The 23,911-nt window shown below is 37.2% G+C and overlaps 1 protein-coding gene and 1 long non-coding RNA gene across 4 annotated transcripts in view; both read left to right on the forward strand.

The window, feature by feature from the left end:
• Positions 1-19,516, forward strand: part of LOC125236957 (iodotyrosine deiodinase 1) — a 32,698-nt gene extending 13,182 nt beyond the window's left edge. Inside the window, 4 exon segments of the mRNA XM_048143876.1 lie at positions 15,759-15,983; positions 16,790-16,915; positions 16,918-17,105; positions 18,660-19,516. Of these exon segments, the coding sequence (XP_047999833.1) occupies positions 15,759-15,983; positions 16,790-16,915; positions 16,918-17,105; positions 18,660-18,842 (722 nt within the window). The 3' untranslated portion in view covers positions 18,843-19,516.
• Positions 1,096-6,698, forward strand: LOC125236961. Of its 3 annotated transcripts, none has more exons than XR_007178254.1 (4): positions 1,096-1,993; positions 2,901-3,013; positions 4,811-4,895; positions 6,400-6,698. It is a non-coding gene; the product is annotated as an uncharacterized LOC125236961 (long non-coding RNA). The 3 variants fall into 3 exon arrangements; XR_007178253.1 differs by lacking the exon at positions 4,811-4,895 and having other exon boundaries at positions 1,096-1,565; positions 1,800-1,993; XR_007178252.1 differs by lacking the exon at positions 4,811-4,895.
• Positions 19,517-23,911: the final 4,395 nt, after the last annotated feature.

Below are 23,911 nucleotides of genomic sequence, written 5' to 3' on the forward strand. Positions count from 1 at the left end.
GCGAAAAAATGTATAGGACCTTTCTTGTAGGAAATTTTATGAAGATATTTTCTTGTGAACATTTTATTTAGCTGTGAGCCACCGTTTACGAGGTATTTACAAAAAACGGCCCATGAAATCTATTTAAAAATACTTTCTAACTAAAATATTGATCCTAGCGAAAAGTCTTATAGAAACTTTCTTGTAGGAAATATTATGAAGATTAATTATGTATAACATTATTTTTGGCTGTGAGCCTCCGATTTCGAGTTATTAACAAAAAACGTCCTACGTAAGCTATTTAAAAATACTTTCCAACTAAAATTAATCTATTTAAAAAAACTTACCTACTAAAATATTGATCCTAGCGAAAAATCTTATAGAACCTTTCTTGTAGGAAATATTATGTAGATTAATTCCGTGTAACATTATTTTTTTTTAGCTGTGAGCCACCGTTTTTAAGTTATCAACAAAAAACGGCCCATGTAATCTATTTAAAAATACATTCCAACTAAAAAAATGATCCTAGCGAAAAATCTTATATAACCTTTTTTATAGGAAATTTTATGTAGATATTTTCTGTTTAACATAGTTATTTGCTGTGGGCCACCGTTTACGAGGTATGGACGAAAAACGGAGCATTTAATCGATTAAAAAAACTTTCTTACTAAATTATCCTTTTCTATATTGATCCTATCGAAAAAATGTATATAACCTTTCTTGTAGAAAATTTTATGTACATATTTTCTGTTTGACATATTTTTTTGCTGTGGGCTACCGTTTACGAGTTATTTACGAAAAACTAAAAAAAATACTTTCAAGATCGAATGGCAGGGTACAGACCCCACCTCATGTCATGGCATTATTTTTCGATGGCTATTTAGACCCTCATATTTTACTGGTAAAAATGACAGATTGCCGCAAGAACCTTTTTTGGAATTCTTTTTTTACCACTTTGCACTGTTCTGGCTCGGTGAAGGACCCGGCCAAATGATCTGGCATAAATACTATGCGACATCTGAGGAACTCTACTTTCACTTTTTAATAATTCCAGGTTGCCTCAAACACCTTTTATGGGCCCCAAAAAATTAAATCTTTAATAATTCATAGCTCGATAAAGCCCCACTCCCCAGCTGCCAGACTTGCAGACCTGATGTTGGTTATGATCAGAGAAGCATCTGAGCACCTTTACAGGTTGCCTCAAGTACCTACTCCAAAATCCTGCCAGCTCTTGGAAGTCTTGGACCATTAATTGATCATTTCACGTAAATTAATATTTTCTTCTTTAAATACTTATAAATTATATGCCAGAGACTAATTACTAAGAGGGGCCGTTTCTTATCAAATACAACTTATTATACTGTTCGCCCGTATTAGGTTTACACCCTGTATATACCCGTCCTAGCGAAATCACGATATGCATTTTCGCCACTGACGGTAACGGAACTAAATAATATTAAATATAATTTTCCCTCGGTTTCTGAACACGGTTTTAGAGTTGGCAACCCCGGACCGCGACGCGACGCCATCTTTTATTTATTCTATCGTGGTGCGCGTCCTTCTGTGAGTTAGCTGACGGAAATATGGTGAGATTTGCTATTTAATTACCAATTTACAGCCTATGTGGCAGTTAACTGTTAGATAGTTTATTGTGGGACTAGGTTGGTTTGTGTAATATATCATATTACAGAAAAACGGCTCGTCACGTCGCGGGTAGCGCTTACGCCGCCTTCGCGCCCCACTTGAATCGACGACCTACATGTCGCATCCGCGAATTATTTTTAACATTATAAATCAATATATTTTTATACTGTGTTCAGGTTCAGGGTTGTTTTTGCCCATGCCCCATCATCTGCCGCGATCCTGGACAAGTTGGCGATCAACAGGATCCGGCCTGCGTGCAATGGCCAGTGAAGTCTATCCCAGTGCCTGTATTATTATCAAGTCATCACGCTGTCGTCGTCGGACTCGTCGGTTACAAATGACGCGGCAGATCTCTCTTAAGCTTAGAAAGGTATGTAGTTGCGCGTTCCATTTATACGTCTACTTTGATTTCCTTTTTGACTTGTGAATATTGTCGTGAGTTCGTGGCATAATAATTAGTGTTACTTAGTATTATCAAAGCTTGTAAAATCGTAAGTGACATACAGTTAATCTAGTACAGTTGTCGGTACGTAATTGCAAAGGTTGTATTTGGTTCTAATTTATCAACACAGAGTTGTTTTCAAGTTTCCAAGTAACTTGTTATTTACATGCATATAAATTTAAAGATAAACTGAATGTTTATGAAAAAAAAATAGTGTTTCTTTGTTCAGTGTCTGCTACTTTATAAAGTTGTAGTTATCCACCTACGTAAATACGTACAGATACAGAATCAGATTTATCGAATCTTTAGTGCCTCCGTCAGACATTTAGGGCCCAGTTGAGCATAAATTCATTTAGGGCCACTTGTACCAACTGCTTAACTCAAGGTTAGTGGGCTATCAACTGTCAAATTCCATATGAAATGGTGGGTTAGCCTCGGGTCAACCCTCCATTTTCGGTGGTGCAAGTGACCCTTAGGTATGTAGTCAGTTGTGATTGCCTGATATTACAACTTGACAATATAAAGCCGTCGAGGGTACAATATTTGTATCTTGTCTACAACATTTATTTTGTGTTTCATTGTGTACCAAGTATAAAAACGTCACGTCACGTAAATAGTCCCACATGACCCTTTGATAGTCCAAGCTCAGTTTAATTAACCCAAGAGATTTGTGTAAATTAAGCATTTGGGTTCATTTAATTGCTAATTATTTGTGTGTGTTCATAAATATTCCTGGGTTTTCTTATTAACTGTTTCTGCACCTCATTAACTAACACTGCATATTTGCTTCTCCCTGTTATTTTCACTTGCTTAGCTCACGCACCGGACATTTCAGATGGTTGTGGCGCAGTGCTCTGCTACTTCGTGCCACAGACCATTCTCCAACTGCAGATCTACGTGTCAGCGCGACAGTGCACTCACTAACCTTGTTTGGCCCGGTGGAATTTGGTTAGCTTGCACATTTTACCCTTCTCTTCATTAATTTATTTCTGTATTTTCATTCAGTAAATACAAAATGTCAACAATGACAGTAGTGATAACAAGAGCGAGGATATTGACGAAGCAAAACTTAAATAGAAATTTCCTTTAAAAATAATCTGCCATATTTTTAAACCCAATTTCTATTTAAATCTCATTGAAATTTATAATGATCATAGGAGTTGACCGTGACGTCAGTCGACACGTTTTCGTTTAATTTCCATATCAGCAAATCATTCAAATTCGTTTTGAGAGTTCTTAAAAAGAAACTGATTTTACTAGAAGGAAAGTAGCCTATAATAAAAATGTATTGATAAATAATCATCTCAATCTCACATCATTTTTAGAATTCTATAGTCAACTAGCAACCCTTATAGTTTCGCCATGTCTGTCTGTCTGTCTGTCTGTCCGTCCGTCCGTCCGTCCGTCCGTCCGCGGATAATCTCAGTAACCGTTAGCACTAGAAAGCTGAAATTTGGTGCCAATATGTAATTATGTATATCAATTACGCCGACAAAGTGGTAAAATAAGAAGCGGAAAAAAATGTTTTGTTAGGGTAAAGTGGGGACTGATTTTTTTCATTCCAATCCCAACATGTGATATATTGTTGGATAGGTATTTAAAAATCAATACGGGTTTACTAAAATCGTTTTCTGATAATATCAATATTTTCGGAAATAATCGCTCCTAAAGGAAAAAAAGTGTGTCCCCTCTCTAACTTTTGAACCATATGTTTAAAAAAAAATACAAATGTAGAACTTCACTCTAAGACCAAATTAAATTATTTCATAGGAAATATAGAATGCCTTGGTCATTTTTTCTTTGTATATGACATTTATTTCAGTTTATAATGTAGAACTTTATAAAGACTTTCTAGGAAAATTGTTTTGAAGTTGATAGGTTCAGTTGTTTTTAATAAAAAATACGGAAAACTACGGAACCCTACACTGAACGTGGCCCGACACGCTCTAGGCCGGTTATTTTTACACTTTACTATGAATAACAAATCTCATAAGTCGATTAAATTTATTGTAGACTAGGGTGGTCCAAAAAAAAATGTTTTTTATTGTTTGAGCTCCACATGGTTATTTCTACACGAAAACTTATTAAAATCATGTCAACCAATTTTGAGAACAATCAGACTTTATTTAGAGGTCGCTCAAAATAAAGCAATAATGCCATACTGAAATGTATGAAATGAACTTGACTAAAGAAAAATCTTACATGGAGGTATTTTAATGGTTTAATTATATTTTTCCCTATTTCATTAGAGCTAAATAAAACATGAACCGGGCAGTTTGCAATGTTTTAATTATTTCGGTTTTTATTTTATTATAGGAGATATCCAATTTTAAATGTATCTTGAGCGACCTGTAAATAATGAGCAAATGGGTTAAAATTTGGTACATAAACTACTAATTCATAATAGAACAAAGGGAACCATGTGGAGAAAGGATTAGTCATATTTATTTTTCTTCCATACAAATGTGGACCACCCTATTGTAGACCATGTTTCAACAAATTTGAGAGCCTTGAATTCGCTTAGGGAACGCACTGACCTGTGGGTCACTCTTATAATATATATAGTTGTCCAAAAACTGGACAGTGTAACTAACGCCGTGTCTTGCGTGGGCGATGCGACGTATACGAAATCAAACCTTATCGATATGGAAGTGTGAGACGCGACGGCGACCGTCGCCCTCGCAAGACACGGCGTCACTAGCAATACTAGCATTAAGTGGAAAGAATAGTCTACTTTCCTTTTAGTCAATTCAGCGTGTGCTACTCTGCGGCGCGGCGGCGGCGGCGGCGCCTTCATAATGAACTTCAACTAACTATATGGTAAAATGATGTACGTAATTACGTATAACGTACAATATGTACGTATGATGTTTATGACTGCACCTATAGGGAGAAACGAAATAATGGGCTTTGATTGTATCAGTACTCATAGATAGAATCTACATTATTTACTTTTTCTTATGGAAATTGATGTACAAATGTCGTTTATTATGTACGTATTGAAAAAATCATTACTTTCAGTAATTCCGCATTACACCTGAACCTTATGAGCTATTATGCCAGGTGTACAGGTAAGTGAGACGGAGATTTGTTCCTTCCACGCTCAAAGCCCATTATTTCGTTTCCCCCTATACTTAGGAGGCCTAAGCCGAAAAGCGCTATCTCAAACGAAAATCCATAATTAACTTATAAAGTATCTATAGGTATCTGTGGAATAGGTATCGAGACAAACCTTATTGGTTTAACGATACTATGTAAATTAATTAGAGATTTATGTTTGTGATTACCTAAATAAATAATAATATCACTGACGTTTACGTTTCCAAAATCATTTGGTTTTGAGACAGCGCCACTCGGCTTAGCAGGGCAGTATAGGTATAGTCATAAACATCATACGTACATATGCCGCCGCCGCAGAGTAGCACACAAATCAGCTTCTTTTTAAGTTTGCTAATTATGGAAATAGTACGACTTTCGTGTTTAGTGACGTCAACTCATTTAGGGTGCGTTGGGGCAATTTCGAACCACAGAAATGCTCTGGTAATTTCGAAAGGGGAACATTGATATGATGGAAATAATGGTGATTTTTCTGTGACTTTCGAAATTACCCCAATGTACGCTATCAGACATATTCAATAGAAATTTGATTTAAAAATAACTTTTGCCAATGTGTTTCTTATAATTATCTAATGCTTCATTTGTAATTTTGTATGGTATAAAATATTTTAAGTACAGGAAAATTCCATGTACAAAACCACACTGCAAAGTCTCCTCTTGAAGACTTATCAGTTTCTAAGAAATCGTGCAGACGTATTGGAGACTGTGCAGGATGAGAGCAGGCAAATAATAATAATTGGCTAGTCACCGCCTGCCTATTTTTTCATGTTTTTATAACATAATATGATCAAGGCAGGTGCCATAGTCTCCCATAGTACCGGTTACAAGTCCACCAGCAATTCAACCTAATAGCCCGGTTTCTTTTATTTACCTTTTTCTATCAATAGTTCTACACTAACCGGCGCTTGTCCTTGGGTGCATTACTATAGTGCGGACAGGGATAATCGCCGGGTAGTGTCACATTACATTTAGAGTAAATTGTCTAGAAAGCACAGCCGAAGCCAACAGCACAGAGGCCGTGCTGTTGGCTTCGGCCCCACACATGCCTCCCAAATGTCCGGGACCCCATGGTCCCGAGTACTGGAAAGGACAAACAAATAATCAATAAGTTAAATCATACAAAATAATTATCATAAATCCTTCATCTCATCAGCGGCAAACTCATGTTTCATGTGTACAATCAGAATTATAGATTGAATGAATTTATTTTTTTGCAGGTATGTCACTTGAGGCGAGGAGGACTTGAGAAGGTGCGTCTGCGAACGGCCTTAGTGACGCCTCTTCAGCGCGACGGGTGGTCTCCTCAAATATGAGAAGGAGCTCGGGTCCTGCGGGCTCTTAACCGTCGTAGTATTCACGCAGTGTTTTAAAATAGTGTTTGTGTGTATTATGATAACATTTATGTTCAATTCAAATGTCTAACTCTACATAAGTATTCATATCATTTTTCATTAGTATGGTGCTGTTTTTGCGGTCTGAAGAAAAAACTTTAAATAAAATAATTATGTTGTCTGTATATCCATGTTTTTGTTTTACAATCAATGATTTTTGTGTGAGGTATTTTTTAAGTTTGACTTTTTCGTTTATAGTTATTTTGATCATACATAATCATTAAAATTATGCTGGGTAGTATCTGTAAGCTGCGCACGGATCCGAACCTGTCGAGCGTACTCGCGCGCTAGCCTTTGGCTGTCGGCTTTTGGAGAGAATCTAGCTTGTTTCAATAGAATCGCGATCGAATCAAGCGAGTTCTCTTTGAACCGGCAGCTGGCAGCCGCACGAGGCTCGCTCAGGCTCACGCAGCTTGCAGAGCACCTTGCGGGCAGTTATATTTGTGACGTCCTACCAACCACAAAAATCACGTTCCCTGAAATATCCCTATGAAATATTGTGTGAACGGTTCACAAGTAACTTTCACAAAAGTTACCAGTGATTTGTTGACACAACATACCAAATATAATCATTTCCAGAAGTTTCAAATGAAACATTATGAGAGCTACTTTTAGGTACATTACATGCGTAACTTGCAAGGAACTTCATTAGAGTTATTAAAGCAATGTTATATTTGTAACGCATTGAAAGGTATCGGTGAAAAGTCAATACAATATACAACATCAAACTTTTTGGTGTATTATGAATGTAACATTGCCGCAATGAATAGCATGTATGTTACGGACAAGTTGCATAATGTGCTATTGATGCAATGTACAAAAATGAACTTCTTAAAAGTTTTCGTCATAACTTTCTAGTAAGTTTATATTTCAATGTATCAGCAACATTGCTATTCAAAGTTATAGAAAGTTGTAAAAATCCGATCTGGGAAACTTACAGGGTTTATCTACAGCGCGGCCGAAAGCGTTTAACATCAATATGGCTCAAACGTTGCTCAAACGTTTCAAGCTTGCAATTGTAAGTTTCAAGCTCCCAGATGTAGCATTGAGCAATGTTACCGCAAGTTCTGCTTGCTTAACGGGTAAGTAAATAACTAAAATACTCTAAAAACATTACATGCGCCTATAACTTTTGAAGCCTTTTGAATTGCCCTCAATTTCTCCAAGACCGGGCATGGCATCAGACCCCGACTTGGTGCCAACGGGACCATCTCGGGGTTATAATCGTACAATTAAAAAAAAAAATTGAAATTCGGTTCACGATCCTCGGAGATATCGAGTAACATATACATTCAAAAAAAATCTGTAGAATTGAGAACCTCCTTTTGTTGAAGTCGGTTAAAAATATCGTACTGGACTATCGTGGGTGAGCACAAAAGTGGCTCTTGTCTGAAATCACTCTTCTACAATAAAAGTGGCAGAATTATTTTTATCAGAAGATATTATTGCCCGACAAACACTATCTAGGTTACCAAATTACGCGGCGTGCCAATTACAGATACAATAGGTATTTGCACTATACACGTATAAATTGCGTCACAAGAATATTATTTTTCACCCTTTTGAGGTTAAGTTTATTTACTTCCTCTTAAATGCATTATTTTAAATAAAACTATACATATTATAAGTACGTAGGTAGGTACGCAAATAAAAAGATGATGGCTTGCATGGGACTTGGACTCGTGGCCTATGGTGTTCGAGTCTCTGGTCGTGGATGTAAATTGTGAGTCCTTTATCACACATAGGTATCGAGTACAGCGCAGCGGTACTCGGCCGACCACATTCTCGCCGCTCAGTATCCTACTAACTAGGTGCTCAAAGCCTAAGCCTGAAAAAAAAAACTTATACCTACCTACTAAGGCAGCATGAATTCAGAATACATGGAATTAGCATATTCTGTCTTTCACAGAGTATGAATTTCTCAAATTGACCTATTTCAGAGAGACTGTACAGTCATCAACACTAATAGTTACTCTTCGATATTCGCAAAAATATGTGACACGCTCTTATGGCTTTATAAATAAGATCGTGTCCGATGATATTTTTACGGCCTTCGAAGAGTAACAGTAAAGCTACATTTCATAATCATTTGTTAATAATAAAAGTGACACATCATACATATAAGTGATTGCCTATATCTAAGTAATAGTAAAATATAGAACAAAGGAACCTATTTAAAAAAAATCTATGTAAAGATGATGTAAAGAGTAAATCAAACAAAATAACACGCGACCTCCATAAGCGGAGTTGCGTTGCCATTGTTTTCGATTATTGATATCATCATGATAGTATCATTACGGATCAGGGATGTAACGGAGTTCTGCTTCTGCTTCCGTTACTGCGGAACTTCCGTTTTGTTTTACACATCCGCTTCTGTTCCGGTTCTGTTATTTTTCAAACGGAAGTTATAACGGATGTCGGAACCTAGCGCGACGGTGGGACATGAGCGGCGTACATCAAAGACCAACAGGTCTATACCTATCATTCGCTCATCTCTCCGCTTGCCACGTGCTGCGATACTAAACATTAATCGCTTCATTCCATTGCGCGCCAATATTTGTCCTGTCCACCTAGTTAGTAGCGAGTGAACAACTATTCAGTGGTGCAGGGCTTATCTACGATCCCCTTAGAAGCTCCCCTTTGATTTGTTTATTAAATACAGTTTACTTCTTTTACAATCACTCCATTTAATTTAAAAATTTAATTGTGTGCTAACAATTACACATATAATTTTTACTGGTTAGTTTTGGATTGTATTATACTACCTACGAGTAAGTTTTCTTTTCGTTTCTAAAACCTTTTACGGCATAATAAAGGTTTAAAAGGATTCTTATGTGATTTTTAGTGATTACCTAAACAACAAACAATCTTAAATTTCAAGGTGATTTAAATTTTTGGATTGTAATGAATGATATACTTAAGATAAAATATCAGGTTACTTTTCTTTTCGTTTTTAAAACCTAAGTGGGCCTAAAGGCTGATTACAAACTGCTGATTACAGGCTGAACAGTAAACACCTAAAAGTTCTAGGTAATTTAATTAGTTTTGGTTTATGTTATACCTATGTGGTATTTTTTCATTTCGTTTTTAACATCTATAACTTCCGCTTCTGGTTCCGGTTCCGCTTCTGCTTCCGTTAAACTAAATTCAAAACTTCCGCTTCCGCTTCCGGTTCCGTTAAAACCACATCCGTTACATCCCTGTTACGGATGTCCGATTACGCCGATTGTACAGGTTGTAAGTATTATATCTCGATTTAAATTATTGTTCATTACTCACGCGAATTTCAAGTAAATTGTGATCAAATAATAGGTTTCATCATGTCTGACAGAGAAAAGTAAAATAAATGTATGTAAATTTTTACTAAAAAAATGTTCATACACCGTGTTTTTTCGGTTTTCATACATAATAAATGATTTAAAATAACATAAATGTTAGTGTCAAGTGTTTGACGGCACATGTCAAAACAAAATAAGTAGTAAAGGCTATCGTCACACATTTGTTCAGTTATTAAATTATTTTTTTAACGACTCGATAACCGTAAGAGTTATGACGCTAGTTTCTTAGAGAAATTAATTGTATTTGACCTAAAGAACCTTCCCTTAAAATTAACGAAATTCAATAAAAGCACTTTGTATGAAGATGCTAGTATTAAAAAAATAAAAATTAACAACTGTCGTAAAATGCAAATATTATGAGAATTTACCTTGCTACTAATAAGTATATCCTTGACGCGATATACTTGGCCTTCCTTTTTAGCAGAAAAAGGCGAATTTTAAATCATTGACGTATTGAACATTAATATTTAATACTGCCGCGAATACTGACGTCACAAATACTTAGAACAAGTTTTGCCGATATCCGACGACAGTTTTTATGTCAGTAGGTAGATTTTTTAGTGACGTAACGTACCTACATAAATGAAAAATGGACGGTGAAAATATTTCATTTAATTTCATTTATTTATTCCTTATATTAACACTTACAGTCTAGCTACACATGTTAAAGGAGTGACAGTTTACAAAGTTAGTTACTTAATTACAACATAAAATGTTAACTTATTGTAAGTCGTAATGGATTCCAGGTATCGGCTACTAACTATCATAAAATAGGTCTCGGTACTTTGAAATATGTCCAGATTGCTGTCGCTGTCCAAGATGAGAATATGAACTACCCGAAAAATTATATCGAAGCATTTCTGGGGTAGAGTAGCAATAGAAGACTAAGAAATAATAAGGAATTGTTTTTATTATAATTCAATGACACAAACTCTGAAATTAGGCAAGATCCAGTAAAGTCGTTTTTTTCAGGTACACCGTGTATACATATTTTCATATGCGTTGTATAAAAAAATCATGGTGGCTTTATATGTACATTGCGTTATCGTTAGCATGTTATAGTATTGTTTTTGTATTATTTATATTATATTTATTACAGTATATACACTCTAATATACATAGTATGCTACTTTCCAACAAAGGAAAGCAGATACATGTGCGAATAAGTAGGTAATTATATCAGGTTAAACGGCGAAACAATCCATGCCTACTACATATACGCATGCACTCCCAAACGGGTTATGCAGAGCACATGAACATGAAACTGTCGAAGTTTCAGTGCCACTATTGGCAATTGAGGCCATTGAGGGGTTGAAATAAAACGAAATTATTTTAATAATTGGCTGACAACTATTAAAATATCGCACCGCTCGCCATCGAAAGGGCGCTCATCCACACACCTTGCAACCTAAATGGTCGCGCACCGTGCGGTTTCAGAGGAATTTCCTCCCACGAACGCTCCGGCTGTGGAATGAGCAAGGTATTCCCGATGCCGAGTATGGGGTTCTTCAAAAAAGGAGTGTACAATTTTCTAATGGGTTGACAACGCGCATGTGACACCCCCTGAGTTGCAGGCGTCCATAGGTTACGGTGACCGTTTTCCATCAGGCAGGCTGTATACCTGTTTGCCATCGACGTGGTATAAAAAAATTCTAAAACTACTTACCTTTATAAGATGATTCAATGCTTCAGGTTAATCTCATGATAATTGTAACCTAGATGCATTGCAAAAGGTCCATGGGAATTATTAAATGGTGTTTAGTGTTATAGATCCCTAATAACAGTGAGTCCGTTTTCACATTATCCGATCGATATCGGATTCGGATGTCGGAAGAACATCAATAAAAAAATCCGATAGTATGCGACATCGGTCCGACATCCGATATCGGATCGGATAATGTGAAAACGCAATAACAATGTATAAATGAATGAACTTGCCTGTTACTTATTTGTGATTAAAATGATGCGGAACTTATTTAGATAATAAAATTACGCTATGTGCGAGACTCAAGTGTAACATAACGCCCAAGTTGGACATCATTTTGCTACCATGTGAAAGATATCTACTTTTCACATTACATTAAAGTGTGTGTGTCTGTTTGTTTGTCCGTCTTTCACGGCCAAACGGAGCGACGAATTGACGTGATTTTTAAGTGGAAATAGTAGAAGGGACGGAGAGTGACATAGGCTACTTTTTGTCTCTTTCTAACGCGTGCGAAGCCGCGGGCAAAAGCTAGTATTTTATAAGTTATAATATACTCGTATATTATACTTGAAGGAAAAAACATAGGTATGAAAAATGACGAACGAAAACGTTCAAAAACATGTGTCGTTGAACAGAAAAGTGTCATTTCGTTGCCTCCTAACAGTGACTAAAAGTACCACTTTGCTCTCCAAAAGAAAAAAAATCTGAAATGAAAAATAGGTATTGTTATGTGCCGTTGAGTAATTAAATGTGTCAGACAGATAAGTGGGTGACCCTTAATATCGTAGGTCAGAGTTACATGTTCTACATTCAAGAGTAGGTATAATTATACCATTTTCTTTCAAGTCGTGGGATTGTTCTATTCTATGTATTTAAGCCGTTCGTGGATGCTATACCATATACACAACAGTCGAAAATTCCATGCGCATGCGGGCGGCTCACCGGACTCACTCCGCGATTCTATCGCCGTGCTACAAGTACATGCCGGCGGCCGCGAGTTCGCGGCCTAATCAAGGGTGGCGCGCGTTCTCACGGAACGCACGTTCGCACTTTCTATTGTTATTTTACGTCGCAAGTTTTTTTAAAGGTTCATATGCGATGTCCGCGTGTGGGATGGCTAACAATGCTAAGTTAAATAGATAGAGATAGAGATCTACTATTGATTAAGTCCCACGGAAAAGTTCAATAATGCTTGTGATGTTGGAACTTAAACCAAAATACTGTATATATACCTAGACAGTACCCAAGACTTAAATATAATAGTATATTAATAGTATAAAATTTTATCAGAGTAATTAATTCGTTTTAATCCATAGGCAACCCTACGAGGGACGTTAAAAAAGTAATGAGAATGGATATGTTCCTGTATCTTGATTTAATTTTTCTTAACTTGTCCATGTAGCAGTACTCATTAAAGTGAAATTGCATAATTCAAATTTTTACTACTTTCATTTGTTTTTCTTTGATATGTAAATAATTGACACAAGGTGGGGGATGAAAATTTTCAGTAAAATAAGAGCATGTTTTCATGAATATTAATGACATGTCGTGAGTTCATTTCTGACATGAATATCAAAAATAATCATACTTTAAATTAAAGCTGGGTTTATCCTTTGTTAGTATTTAGTAACAGCAATAAAAAAAGTTCGTATAGATACATTTTCAAACGGTATGGTATCCAAAAAAAATATAGGTGCTGTTTTGGGTCATGTTCACGATTTTTACAGATTATCACGAAAATTGAGAATATAGATTGGAAACAAAATGACGTTAGTATTAAAGAAGAACATACAATCATTTCCATATTAAAAAAATGATTAGTTACAATAAGAACATTTTAAACAAACAAATAATAATGTTTTTGGCCTTCAGAATGACAGTCGACAGGGCCGAACCCTCAAATTGCCGAGGGTGCTGCTCAAGTTAGTGTAGTTAAAGCTACAAGTGACATACCTAATATTGAAGGCAATGTAAGGATTATTAATATTTTATACCCGACCTTTAAATAAAATTGTAATATAATCGCTACCTGAAGTATAATGAAGTGAAGTGCTTACTGACATGGTATTTAGACTATCCTTAAGATTTTAATTTTTAAAGGGGGCAAAAAATAATAATTGAAAATATTAAATATGTAAATAAATCACAAAAGAGTTACTTTTAATTATAAAAATATAAGGATACTTACATTCTTATGTTTTAATACTCATTATCATTACTTATTGAACGCCCCTCGTATCATCCGACGCTGCGCACGTGCGGCTGGTTTCTTTGTAAAATTTTTGTAGGCATTTAAAAAGGCGGCATTTCGAAAACATCAAAGCAGTGGGCCTTCTGTACTTGTACTATTATATATTCTGTTACGCATGCTACATTTGGACAGAAAAACTGTTAAAGTGGTCACGTAGTTTGAGTATCTGTGTAACGTTTCCTAACAGGTTAATTCCTATAATATTTTTAAATGCATTTTTATAGGGAATCTTTACACAGATTGATTCACTGTAAGCTCAATAAAGCTTGAGTTGTGGGTACTCAGATAACGATATACTTAATATATTAAAGAAAACACCCATTACTCAGGAACAAACATTTGTGTTTACACTAAATTATGCCCTGACCACAAGAATTCGAACCCAGGACCGTAGACTTATCAGGTAGGGCCGTTATCCACTAGGCCAGATCGATCGTCAACTTAATTAAAACGTAGCCTTAAAAAATAACGTTCTTTTAGGAAGGTAGGTACCAGCAGCGGCTGATCCATACAAGCCGACTCCCACAGGCTTGCCTAAAATTGATTAATAGCAAAGTACCTAATAATGTAAAGGTAGGTTTCTTTTTGCTCCGTGTTGCTTAGCAGAAATTTTCACCAGCCGCCACTGGTAGGTACATTGCTTTTCTCTGCAATATACGTAAAGGCTTGTGATGGTTGCTTTTCTACACCTATGTTATTCAGTGATAAGAATATCAACGGTCGCTCAAACTCAAACTAAGCGGAACATTAATCGATGTGATTACAAATTGGTAATTTCATACTATTTCAATGGCACAGTGTACATTTCTTTAAGATTAACTTCTTTCGGACTCAATCCGCAGTAGGTACTCTAGCTGATTTTCCACCGAGGAAGATAACCAATATGAAAGACTTTACGGTCGGTTCAACCGGGCTGCATTCCGTTCCAGTGTGCGTAACCAAATGCACAAACGCCCACGAAACGCTCACGATAATATGATTCAGATTCAGATTCAATAGTTTATTCATGGTAAACACATAAGTATTTCATAAATTTTACAATTTTACAATATCGCTTTCGTAGCTAGCGATCTCTATCGCTCTTCCGTATTGGCGCCACAGAGCGCGACAGCGTTTCGATCGGCGTCTGGCGTAATCGATTGCCATTCGGCTAGGCCGGCAGACTGCAATTTGTGCCGAGTAGGCGTGTAATGCGATTCCTATATCAGTCAGGTTGTAGTCCATCTCTATGGCTAAAGCCTCCGCCACACATTTTGATAGCGTAGCGTTAGCGGAGCGCAATGATAGCGGTGCGCCGGCGGAACGCTGGAGTTTGGAGAACGCGCAATCTGGCCGGTCCGCTGGGCGCAACGCCAGCGTTCGTCCGGCGCACCGATATCGTTGCGCTCCGCTGACGCTCCGCTACCGCTCAGCCTACGCTATCAAACGCGCATGTGTGGCCGAGCTTTAGAGTGTGTGCTACTGTGGTATTACAACTATCGATTTTGTGCGTCAGCATTCTGATCATGTGCCTAACATGACATTGCTTTAAACATTAATTCAGGCGTTTCGTTGAATACCTAATAGATATTCTGTGTATTTGAATGTTTATATGTTTGAATGATCATTAAAAAGCGAGATACACTTTGGATATACATTTATCGCTCATAGTCGTAAACAAAATTACCTAACTGTAGGTATAAGGCAGATGGAATAGGTGACAAATAAACCGCAAAATATTTGTTTTAAGTTCCACTATTTTAATCCCAACGGAAGTTATTTATTTGTGCGAACGAACGGGTAATGATGCCTATATTTTCACTATAAATAATTTCTGATAGATTGATACAATAGCATAATGATAGAATTTTTAGTCGAAGATTCTCCTAACCAAACCAAATTACTTTTTCAGAGCGTGAACGCGATTTTCCTGAAGACGACCCGGACCCGATCCTCACATCAGCTATCCCAGAAGACACGCCCCACATTCCGTACAAGCCAATCCACCGCTCTGATGAAGAAATCCTACAACGGTCCAGGGAATATTATGAGCTGATGGCGCAGCGGCGATCTGTGAGGATGTTCAGCACAGAACCAGTTCCTCAGGAGGTCCTTGACAACATTATTAAGACTGCAGGTACGAAACACTTTATCTGGTCAGTTCAGACATCCACAGCCCTAACAAACTGCGTGACCTCTGGAGATTCTCATCCAGGTCCAGGTCCAGCACCGGTCTGTCAGGATGTTCAGCACCGAACCCGTCCTCAGAAGGTCCTTGACAACATCATTAAACTGCAGGTACGAAACACTTTTCTGGAATACATTTTCTGGATTCTCATCCAGGTCTGTCAGGATGTTCAGCACCGAACCCGTCCTCAGAAGGTCCTTGACAATATCATTAAAACTTCAGATCTGTCTAAAGATACCCAAATGTCATACAGGCCAGTCCACCGTTCTGATGAAGAAATCCTACAAACGGTCCAGGGAATATTAGTAGCTGATGGCGCAGCGGCGATCTGTGAGGATGTTCAGCACCCATACCTCAGGAGGTCCTTGACAACATCATTAAGACTACAGATAAATAAACAACTTTCAACCAATTCTCGAGTATCTTCATATTTATTCCATGTGAGAATGAGTGTCTTGAGAATATATGAAACAAGTCCTCGACTAATAGATTAACGACTGACAGTGAGATCTCGGCTTAGTTCCAAGCTTAGTACCAAGTTTGCCAAATACCACCCTTCAGAGTATGGGGCCCTAGAAAAGCATACAAAGTGTCGATGGTAAACGATTACTGCGATTTAATTATTCATGTCATGGCACTTAAGAGAAAAATACTTCTTTTCAAAAGCCCATTCTGTAGCCTTCGAAAACTTCCGTAAATCATAAGTGCTTATAATTTGCCGTGGTGTATTGACTAATAGATACGTATCATTTCAGGCACCTCACCATCAGGAGCCCACACCGAACCCTGGACGTTTGTCGTCGTTCAAGACCCAGAAGTAAAAGAAGCCATCCGAGAAATCGTAGAAGAAGAAGAAGACCTTAACTACCGTCAGAGGATGTCAAGCAATGGACGACGGACTTGAAGCCATTTAAGACGAAGGCTCAGAAGCCTTACTTGTCTGATGCGCCAGCGTTGGTGCTGGTGTTTCGGCAGACACACTCGTGGAAAGAAGATAGTACTAAGAGGATGCATTATTATAGTGAGATCAGCGTGGCGATTGCTGCTGGGATTCTACTGGCGGCTATTCAGGTAAATGAGAAAAAATTCAAGTTATTCCGAATTTGTATTATATACTTATCAAGTTATCACGAATTGCTACATCGGTATTCTAACCCTCTTATTCATAAACGTTCAATAAAGTTATCAAGCCGATAAAGTTCGTTTGTCCCTTTCTATCACACCGGTACGTCGGAAAGTGACAAACGAACTTTATCGGCTTGATAACTTTAGTGATCGTTTATGAATAAGGGGGTAAGAACCTTCTCTCGGCTCGCTTCCTGTACCATTCTCCTACCCAAGGACTCATTAGGTCTAAGGCTCAAAAGCAAGTAAGCGATGAATTCTATCGACGGCAGAAACGAACACAAGATAGTCGCTCCTGTGTAGACTTACTTAATATTAAACTTATTAAACTTCACATACAATTATACAATCACGCCTGTATCCCATAAAGGGGTAGGCAGAGCACATGAAACTACTAAAGCTTCATGGCCACTATTGGCAAATAAGGGTTAAAAGAAAACGAAACTATGGCATTGCAGACAGGTTGCCAGCCTCTCGCCTACACCACAATTTAACCCATATCCCATAGTCGCCTTCTACGACACCCACGGGAAAAAAGGGGGTGGTGAAATTCTTATCCCGTCACCACACAGGTCCACACTTAAACTTCATAAACTCACATTCACATATAAACTTCACATTTTCTTATAGCTTTATTCATATAAAGTTACGGTCCTGTTTTAGGTAGGTACAGTATTCAGCCTTGTAATTTTTGTCGATATCTCATTTCTAATTCAACAGTAGAACGCCATCTTTACTGTCCTTCATAACTATACCTAGATATTTTTCTGGCACGAACGAAGTGACACTAGTGACTTCCTTCCAATATTTAGTTCATCGATAACTTACATTATAAAATGTGGCATAAGTCTTGAGTAAGTAGTTTCATGTGCTCTGCTTACTCCGTTTAGGGAATATAGGCTTGAATTGTGTCGCTTAACTTCAAAACTTGGTAAATCCATTCTGCTTTAAGGTTGATTATCTTTCAGATCATATTATATTTTTCATTTATTCAACCTTAAAGCAGAATGGATTTACCCAGGTTTGAAGTTAATCGACACAATTTATGTGTATATAACATTTATGTTTTATACAAATGTCACATGTTTGAAAATAAATGGCCGATAATAATAAAACGAACCATATTTTAATAGTTTACATACTATTACATGATCATTCAAGGTTTCTAACATTAGTGAGATTAATATCAATTAGGAGTTATTAATAACCATATGTAAGGCTATTTATCAATAAAAGGATTGTCGATGTTTTTATTTTGTCAAGCACTAACAATTTGACGTTCGTGCCAGAAAAATATCTAGGTACCGTCAACCAATTGGAACCCTAGGCCACTCTACAACCATGTCAAAATGACAAGCAGTAAGAGATTTCTTACAATCTGATTTATAACGTCTCTATGACATAGTTCTACAATGGCCTAGGGTTTCAATTGGTTGACGTACCTAACCCATAACTTATTTACTTGTCAGCTTCATAACTTTTTACCTTATATATTTCCAGTACTGCGGCCTAGTAGCCCTGACGTCCACGCCCTTAAACTGCAACGCGCGCCTCAAAGCACTGCTGTCCAGGCCCAACAACGAGCGCCTGGAATTGTTGCTGCCGGTCGGCAGGCCTCATGAGGGCGCCACTGTGCCAGATCTGCAGCGGAAGACTCTGGAACAGATCATGGTCAAGATCTGACTAGTCAACTCTTGTCTTTCCTAGAAAGAAAAGTTAAAGCTATAAAAGACATGTCAACAACTTTTGGTTTATAAATCCGTCAGTATAGTTAGTACAGACTGGGATTTTAGTATCGTCCATTTTTCTTACACATATTGATTTGAAAGGGACAACACTACAATATTGCCACTTTTTAATTTCTACTCTTCTTTGTCAGACTATAACTTTATGTTTTCTAAAATCAAAATTTAAGTTGGATATTATGAAATATCGAAAACAATCTTAGGAATTTTCAGACCATTATCAGACCAGCATCTTTGGCATCTCACGTATCATCAACTGAGAGGAGGATATAGACCGTGATTACCTTTTTGAATTTATTGAGGTCCCGATATTTCGACGCAGTTGCATGCATCATGATCACGCGAAACAAACAATTATTACATAAAGAACACTGATTCCAGTTCAAATGGAATCAGAGGGCTTTAACTGCGAAAACACAGTAGGCCCTTAGCTGTCGTTTTTAAACTAAGTAGGTATGTTTTCATACTTTTCATATTGCAGATGACACAGATATATAGCTTCGCAAAACAGTGTATTAATAGTTATTTGTTATACAAGGGGGCAAAGTTGTATTTTAACGCCGAGTGTGGAATTGAAAAACGAGCAAGTGAAAGGATTTTATAGTTGAACCACGAGCGAAGCGAGTGGTTCGAGAATAGAATCCTGAACTTGCGAGTTTTTTAACACACGAGAAGTAAAATACATTTGCACCCGAGTGGAACACAAAACTTTTCCCTTCACTATAGCGAGGAAACTAAAACGCAAAAAAAAGGCGTTTATCACTGCTTCCAGTAGTTCCACAGGTGGTAAATCATCTTTATTACTAGATTCACCTACTTTTATCAATTTTAAAGCAGTTAATTTGACTTTATCAAGGTCAAATTACTTTTCCCACTAGTGGATAAAATGCGTTTTTACCCGCTGGTATTAAAGGACAAAACACGTGTTTCCGAGCTAGTGAGGGGAAAAAGTGTATTAAAGTATTAAAAAGTGGCGATATCGTAGTGTCTCGTTTTGTCACATGTATTGATTTGAAAGAGACGACACTAAGATGTTGCAACCTTTTTATTTTAGGTACAGTAAACGGCGATATAGAATGCACATTGGTCTTTGGAAAGAGACAATTAACGTCACATAATAAGCAAGAAAGAGACAACGCTCTACAAAGACGTAAAACAAATGTGAATTCTTTATCGCCGGGTACTGTATTATTTTTTACCAGAAGTTTCTCGTTACAGTAACGAGTAGCGACCATGTGCTATCTTTTAAAAAAGTGTGTTAAAGTGTTCTTAATTTAGGATAACTATTATAGATAAATACATTTAAATAGGTTTAATTATGTGTTAAAAAAAGGCTGATTAATAAGGCCTTGTTCTAGAATTAAGATTTTGCTCAAGAATTGTGATTTAATTACTCGTAGGTACAAGTTTTTTTGGAATTCTAAGTGTATTTATGAATGTGTTCGATTGTACAACATATACACCGTGTCCAATAAGTTTGAATACAGCACAAATAGTCAATAAAACAAAATGAACAAATAGTTACTACATTATTATTATATTTTATGAATGGCACTCTTATTTACTACATTCACAACAAATGTTTTGGAATAACTCCAGCATTAACTTGTTTACCAGCCTCAAACGCTTCTCAAACGGATCACACGCGGCACGCACCGTTTTCTTCACATTTCATCCCAAATACTCTCGATAACCTTTTTGAAATGATCTAGGTTTATGATTTTATAAAAATTTAGTCTTCAAAGCATGTATGACCATACAAAACAGTCTAATACGCCTAAACCTGGAGGCCTGGGTGGCCACTCATGTTTCGGATAAAAAACTGCTAAATTAGTCTGAAACTACGCTAGAATACCATTTGCCGAATGTGCTGGAGGTGCGTCTTGTTGGGACACATGATACTCATTCCCAAGCATCCTTTTTAACTTTAAGGCATTTTTTTCTCCAAAACCTTGGTTTTAAAGAAAAAAACGTTGATTTTAACGCTTTTATCTGTAAGTACTGAAGGTAGTTTACCTCGCTTACATACTGCATCCCACACCTGGGCCGATGGTGAGCTCTGGAACCTAGGCACATTTTTCTAGTTGCCCGGAACGTTATCTATCCTCGGTACCCATAATAGTTTATTTTGGACACGTGGCGTCTGTTTTATCACATACAGATTCTCCTTATAAAAAATAACTCGTCACCTGCGTGCCGAGCAAGTATTTTGTTGGCACTTTACCTCTTTGTTTTTCTTAGACACTTCGGAAATTTCATGTACTTTTATTTTATTTATTTATTTAAACTTTATTGCACAACTAAAGAAACATGTACAAATGGCGGACTTAATGCCAAAAGGCATTCTCTACCAGTCAACCATTGGGTTAAACAGAGACATATATGTTGGCGCAGGAGAAATAATAGCTAACAGAGACAAATATAATCGTGACATCAAACATAAATTTACTAAACTCAGGTTGAATACTAATACTTATATAAATTTATATAAAGATAGACTAATATATATAATTACATATATATGATGGTGAACATTATTTGAATTCTTCTGCCAGAAGATGCTTGCGGAGCAGTCGTTTGAAAACGAGTTTGCTTGGGGCTTGTCGAATAGAGAGGGGGAGAGAATTCCAAAGGCGGATTGCCTCGACGGCGAAGGAGTTAGAGACGAAACCAGAACGGTGAGAAGGAATGGAGAGTTTGAGAGAGCGGGAGGAACGTAGTTCACAGCCTGGACGGGGGGTAATGAAAGTGAATTTACATTTCAGATAACTGGGAGAGTAGGGCTCGAACAAAATGGAGAATAACATGCTCAGGATTCTAAAAGACCTACGACGACGAATGGAAAGCCACGTACTTTGTGCTTGTATTTTATTAAGAGGAATATACTCTTTAGTTTAAATAAGAATTTGATGGCCTGTGATCCCTATATCTTTAGAACTGAGGTAAAATGTGAGTATTCGGACTTATTGGACACGGTGTAAGCGAATAAAGCATTTTTTTATTGAAATAATATTTTGAAATACATAGGTACTTTTATTTCTTACTAGATTTTGCCTTCAACGTCTACGTAAAACTACGTTTAAGAGTTAGCCTCCTAAATTACTAGCAATATAAATGAAAAATCCTATGTTTGGTAATGAAATTTCGACCTAATATAGTTCACAGAATAAATACTGAAGGAAACAAAACCAATCAAACCCGATAAGGACTATAGGTAGAACCTTGGGCCGTTTGAGGATTGAAGACAGAGAAAACTTAGGGCCTATTTAGACGATACGAGAACTCGCATATGAGTTTTATTACATTGCGGTATTTGATGGCTGTGCAAAGTTGTATGTAACCTCAACAGCCCGCAATGTAACTAAAATCGCATGCGAGTTCGCACGCCGTCTAAATCAGTCCTAAAGTAAGAAAACGAAGGGAAAATCAACTTACCATAACTTCTTCATTTATTTCAGGTCCAAGTTTACAGACAAGACTTTACTTAATAATCGGATGCTCTTTAATAAAATAGCAAAAACTAGTTCATCAATAATAGACACGTCTGCCATGACTGGCTATGAATATACACAGTTCTCTGTCTCTCGCGTCGTCCCACCCCCCACAGTCTTCCACCACGTCGGTGCTATTCAGACCATCCATTGTATCAACCTCCAGGTCATATTTATAAGGAAACATCCCGGATGCCGTTGTACGAATGAACTTTGCGATATCCAAGTAGGTAGAACCGATGTCACAACTGCCATCGACGCCAAGCGCCTTGCAATCATTCGTCGGAAAAATCCTTGGCCCTTTCACTGAGAGCACGTAGAACGCCTTCTGGCGAGACTTGGAAGCCAAATGTTTCAACGAGTTTTCCCAAGTGTAATCGTCGAAGTAGCAAAACTCTTCTTTCAGGTCTTTAATCTCGTTCCACGTTGTCCTGTTGAAGCCAAATCCTGAGCTGATGTACTTAATTTTAGACCATCCCCAAATACTAATTACCAGAGTTGTATTTTCCCGACGATAGAAATGCGGTTTTGGTGGTCTATCCGCTAGGGATATAATTTTACATTCAGCGCAATAAAACGTGAGCCTTTTCTCTAATACCTTCGCCAAGATGAGAAAATCCGTAGTTAAATACTGTTCGACTTCCAAGAAATAGACGAAACCGTGGTATTTCTTAAGAATGTCTACATGGTCGAATATTTCGTTAACAGTCCACCACCAGAAAAGCTTTTTCTGAGACGCGAGCGGGTCTCTTTCGTTGGAGTTTGTACACTTATTCAATTGTGGACAGAATTTCTGATCTCCCCCTGGAAACCTGTAAGGATGTAGCTGGACGCTGTAGGGGTAAAATATTTGCATTACTCTCGTAAAGTGGACACCATTTAGAATGTTATAAACTTTAGCATCGTAGTAGTCATGCACGAAGATCAGCAGGCTCTCGTGAATACCCAACACTCTTTTCAACGACTCCAGTAATACTTCTACGTACCTGTAATTTCCATGTACTTGTATTACCAAAACGGCGTCTAATTTTTGGTTATTTATGAATTTGAATCTTTCTAAAGCCTTTAACATAGCCGTAGTATTTAACTTTTTAACACGCCCAATATGTTGACGGTCGTTGATTGGTGTGATTATTTCTTTTATATGTTTAATTCTAAATTTCTCATTTGTGATTTCTTTAAGTTTGCCTATTAAGAACCCTGTGTCTAGTTGGACGATATCGCGCGTACGTCTATCATCGTCCAGGACATTGCGTTTCATTCTTGTTTTCTTATTGCAGTGTATGTAGCTCATAACCAGTATTATACAAATCAAGGTTATAGTTAGGAACACTGTCTCTAATTGTCTTTTATTCATGCTAAGCCGAGACTTCACATATAGCACGAACCTTGAAGTCATTCTGTGATTCGTGGTTTATACTAAACCGAAAAAGGCAGTATCAAAATAAATAAATTTCTAAATCTATAGGTATTTATTGACATGCTCTTGTGACGGGAGCACAATTTGTAATGACAA

This window comes from Leguminivora glycinivorella, chromosome 2 (assembly GCF_023078275.1).
Source record: "Leguminivora glycinivorella isolate SPB_JAAS2020 chromosome 2, LegGlyc_1.1, whole genome shotgun sequence".
In the NCBI taxonomy this organism is placed as follows: domain Eukaryota; kingdom Metazoa; phylum Arthropoda; class Insecta; order Lepidoptera; family Tortricidae; genus Leguminivora; species Leguminivora glycinivorella.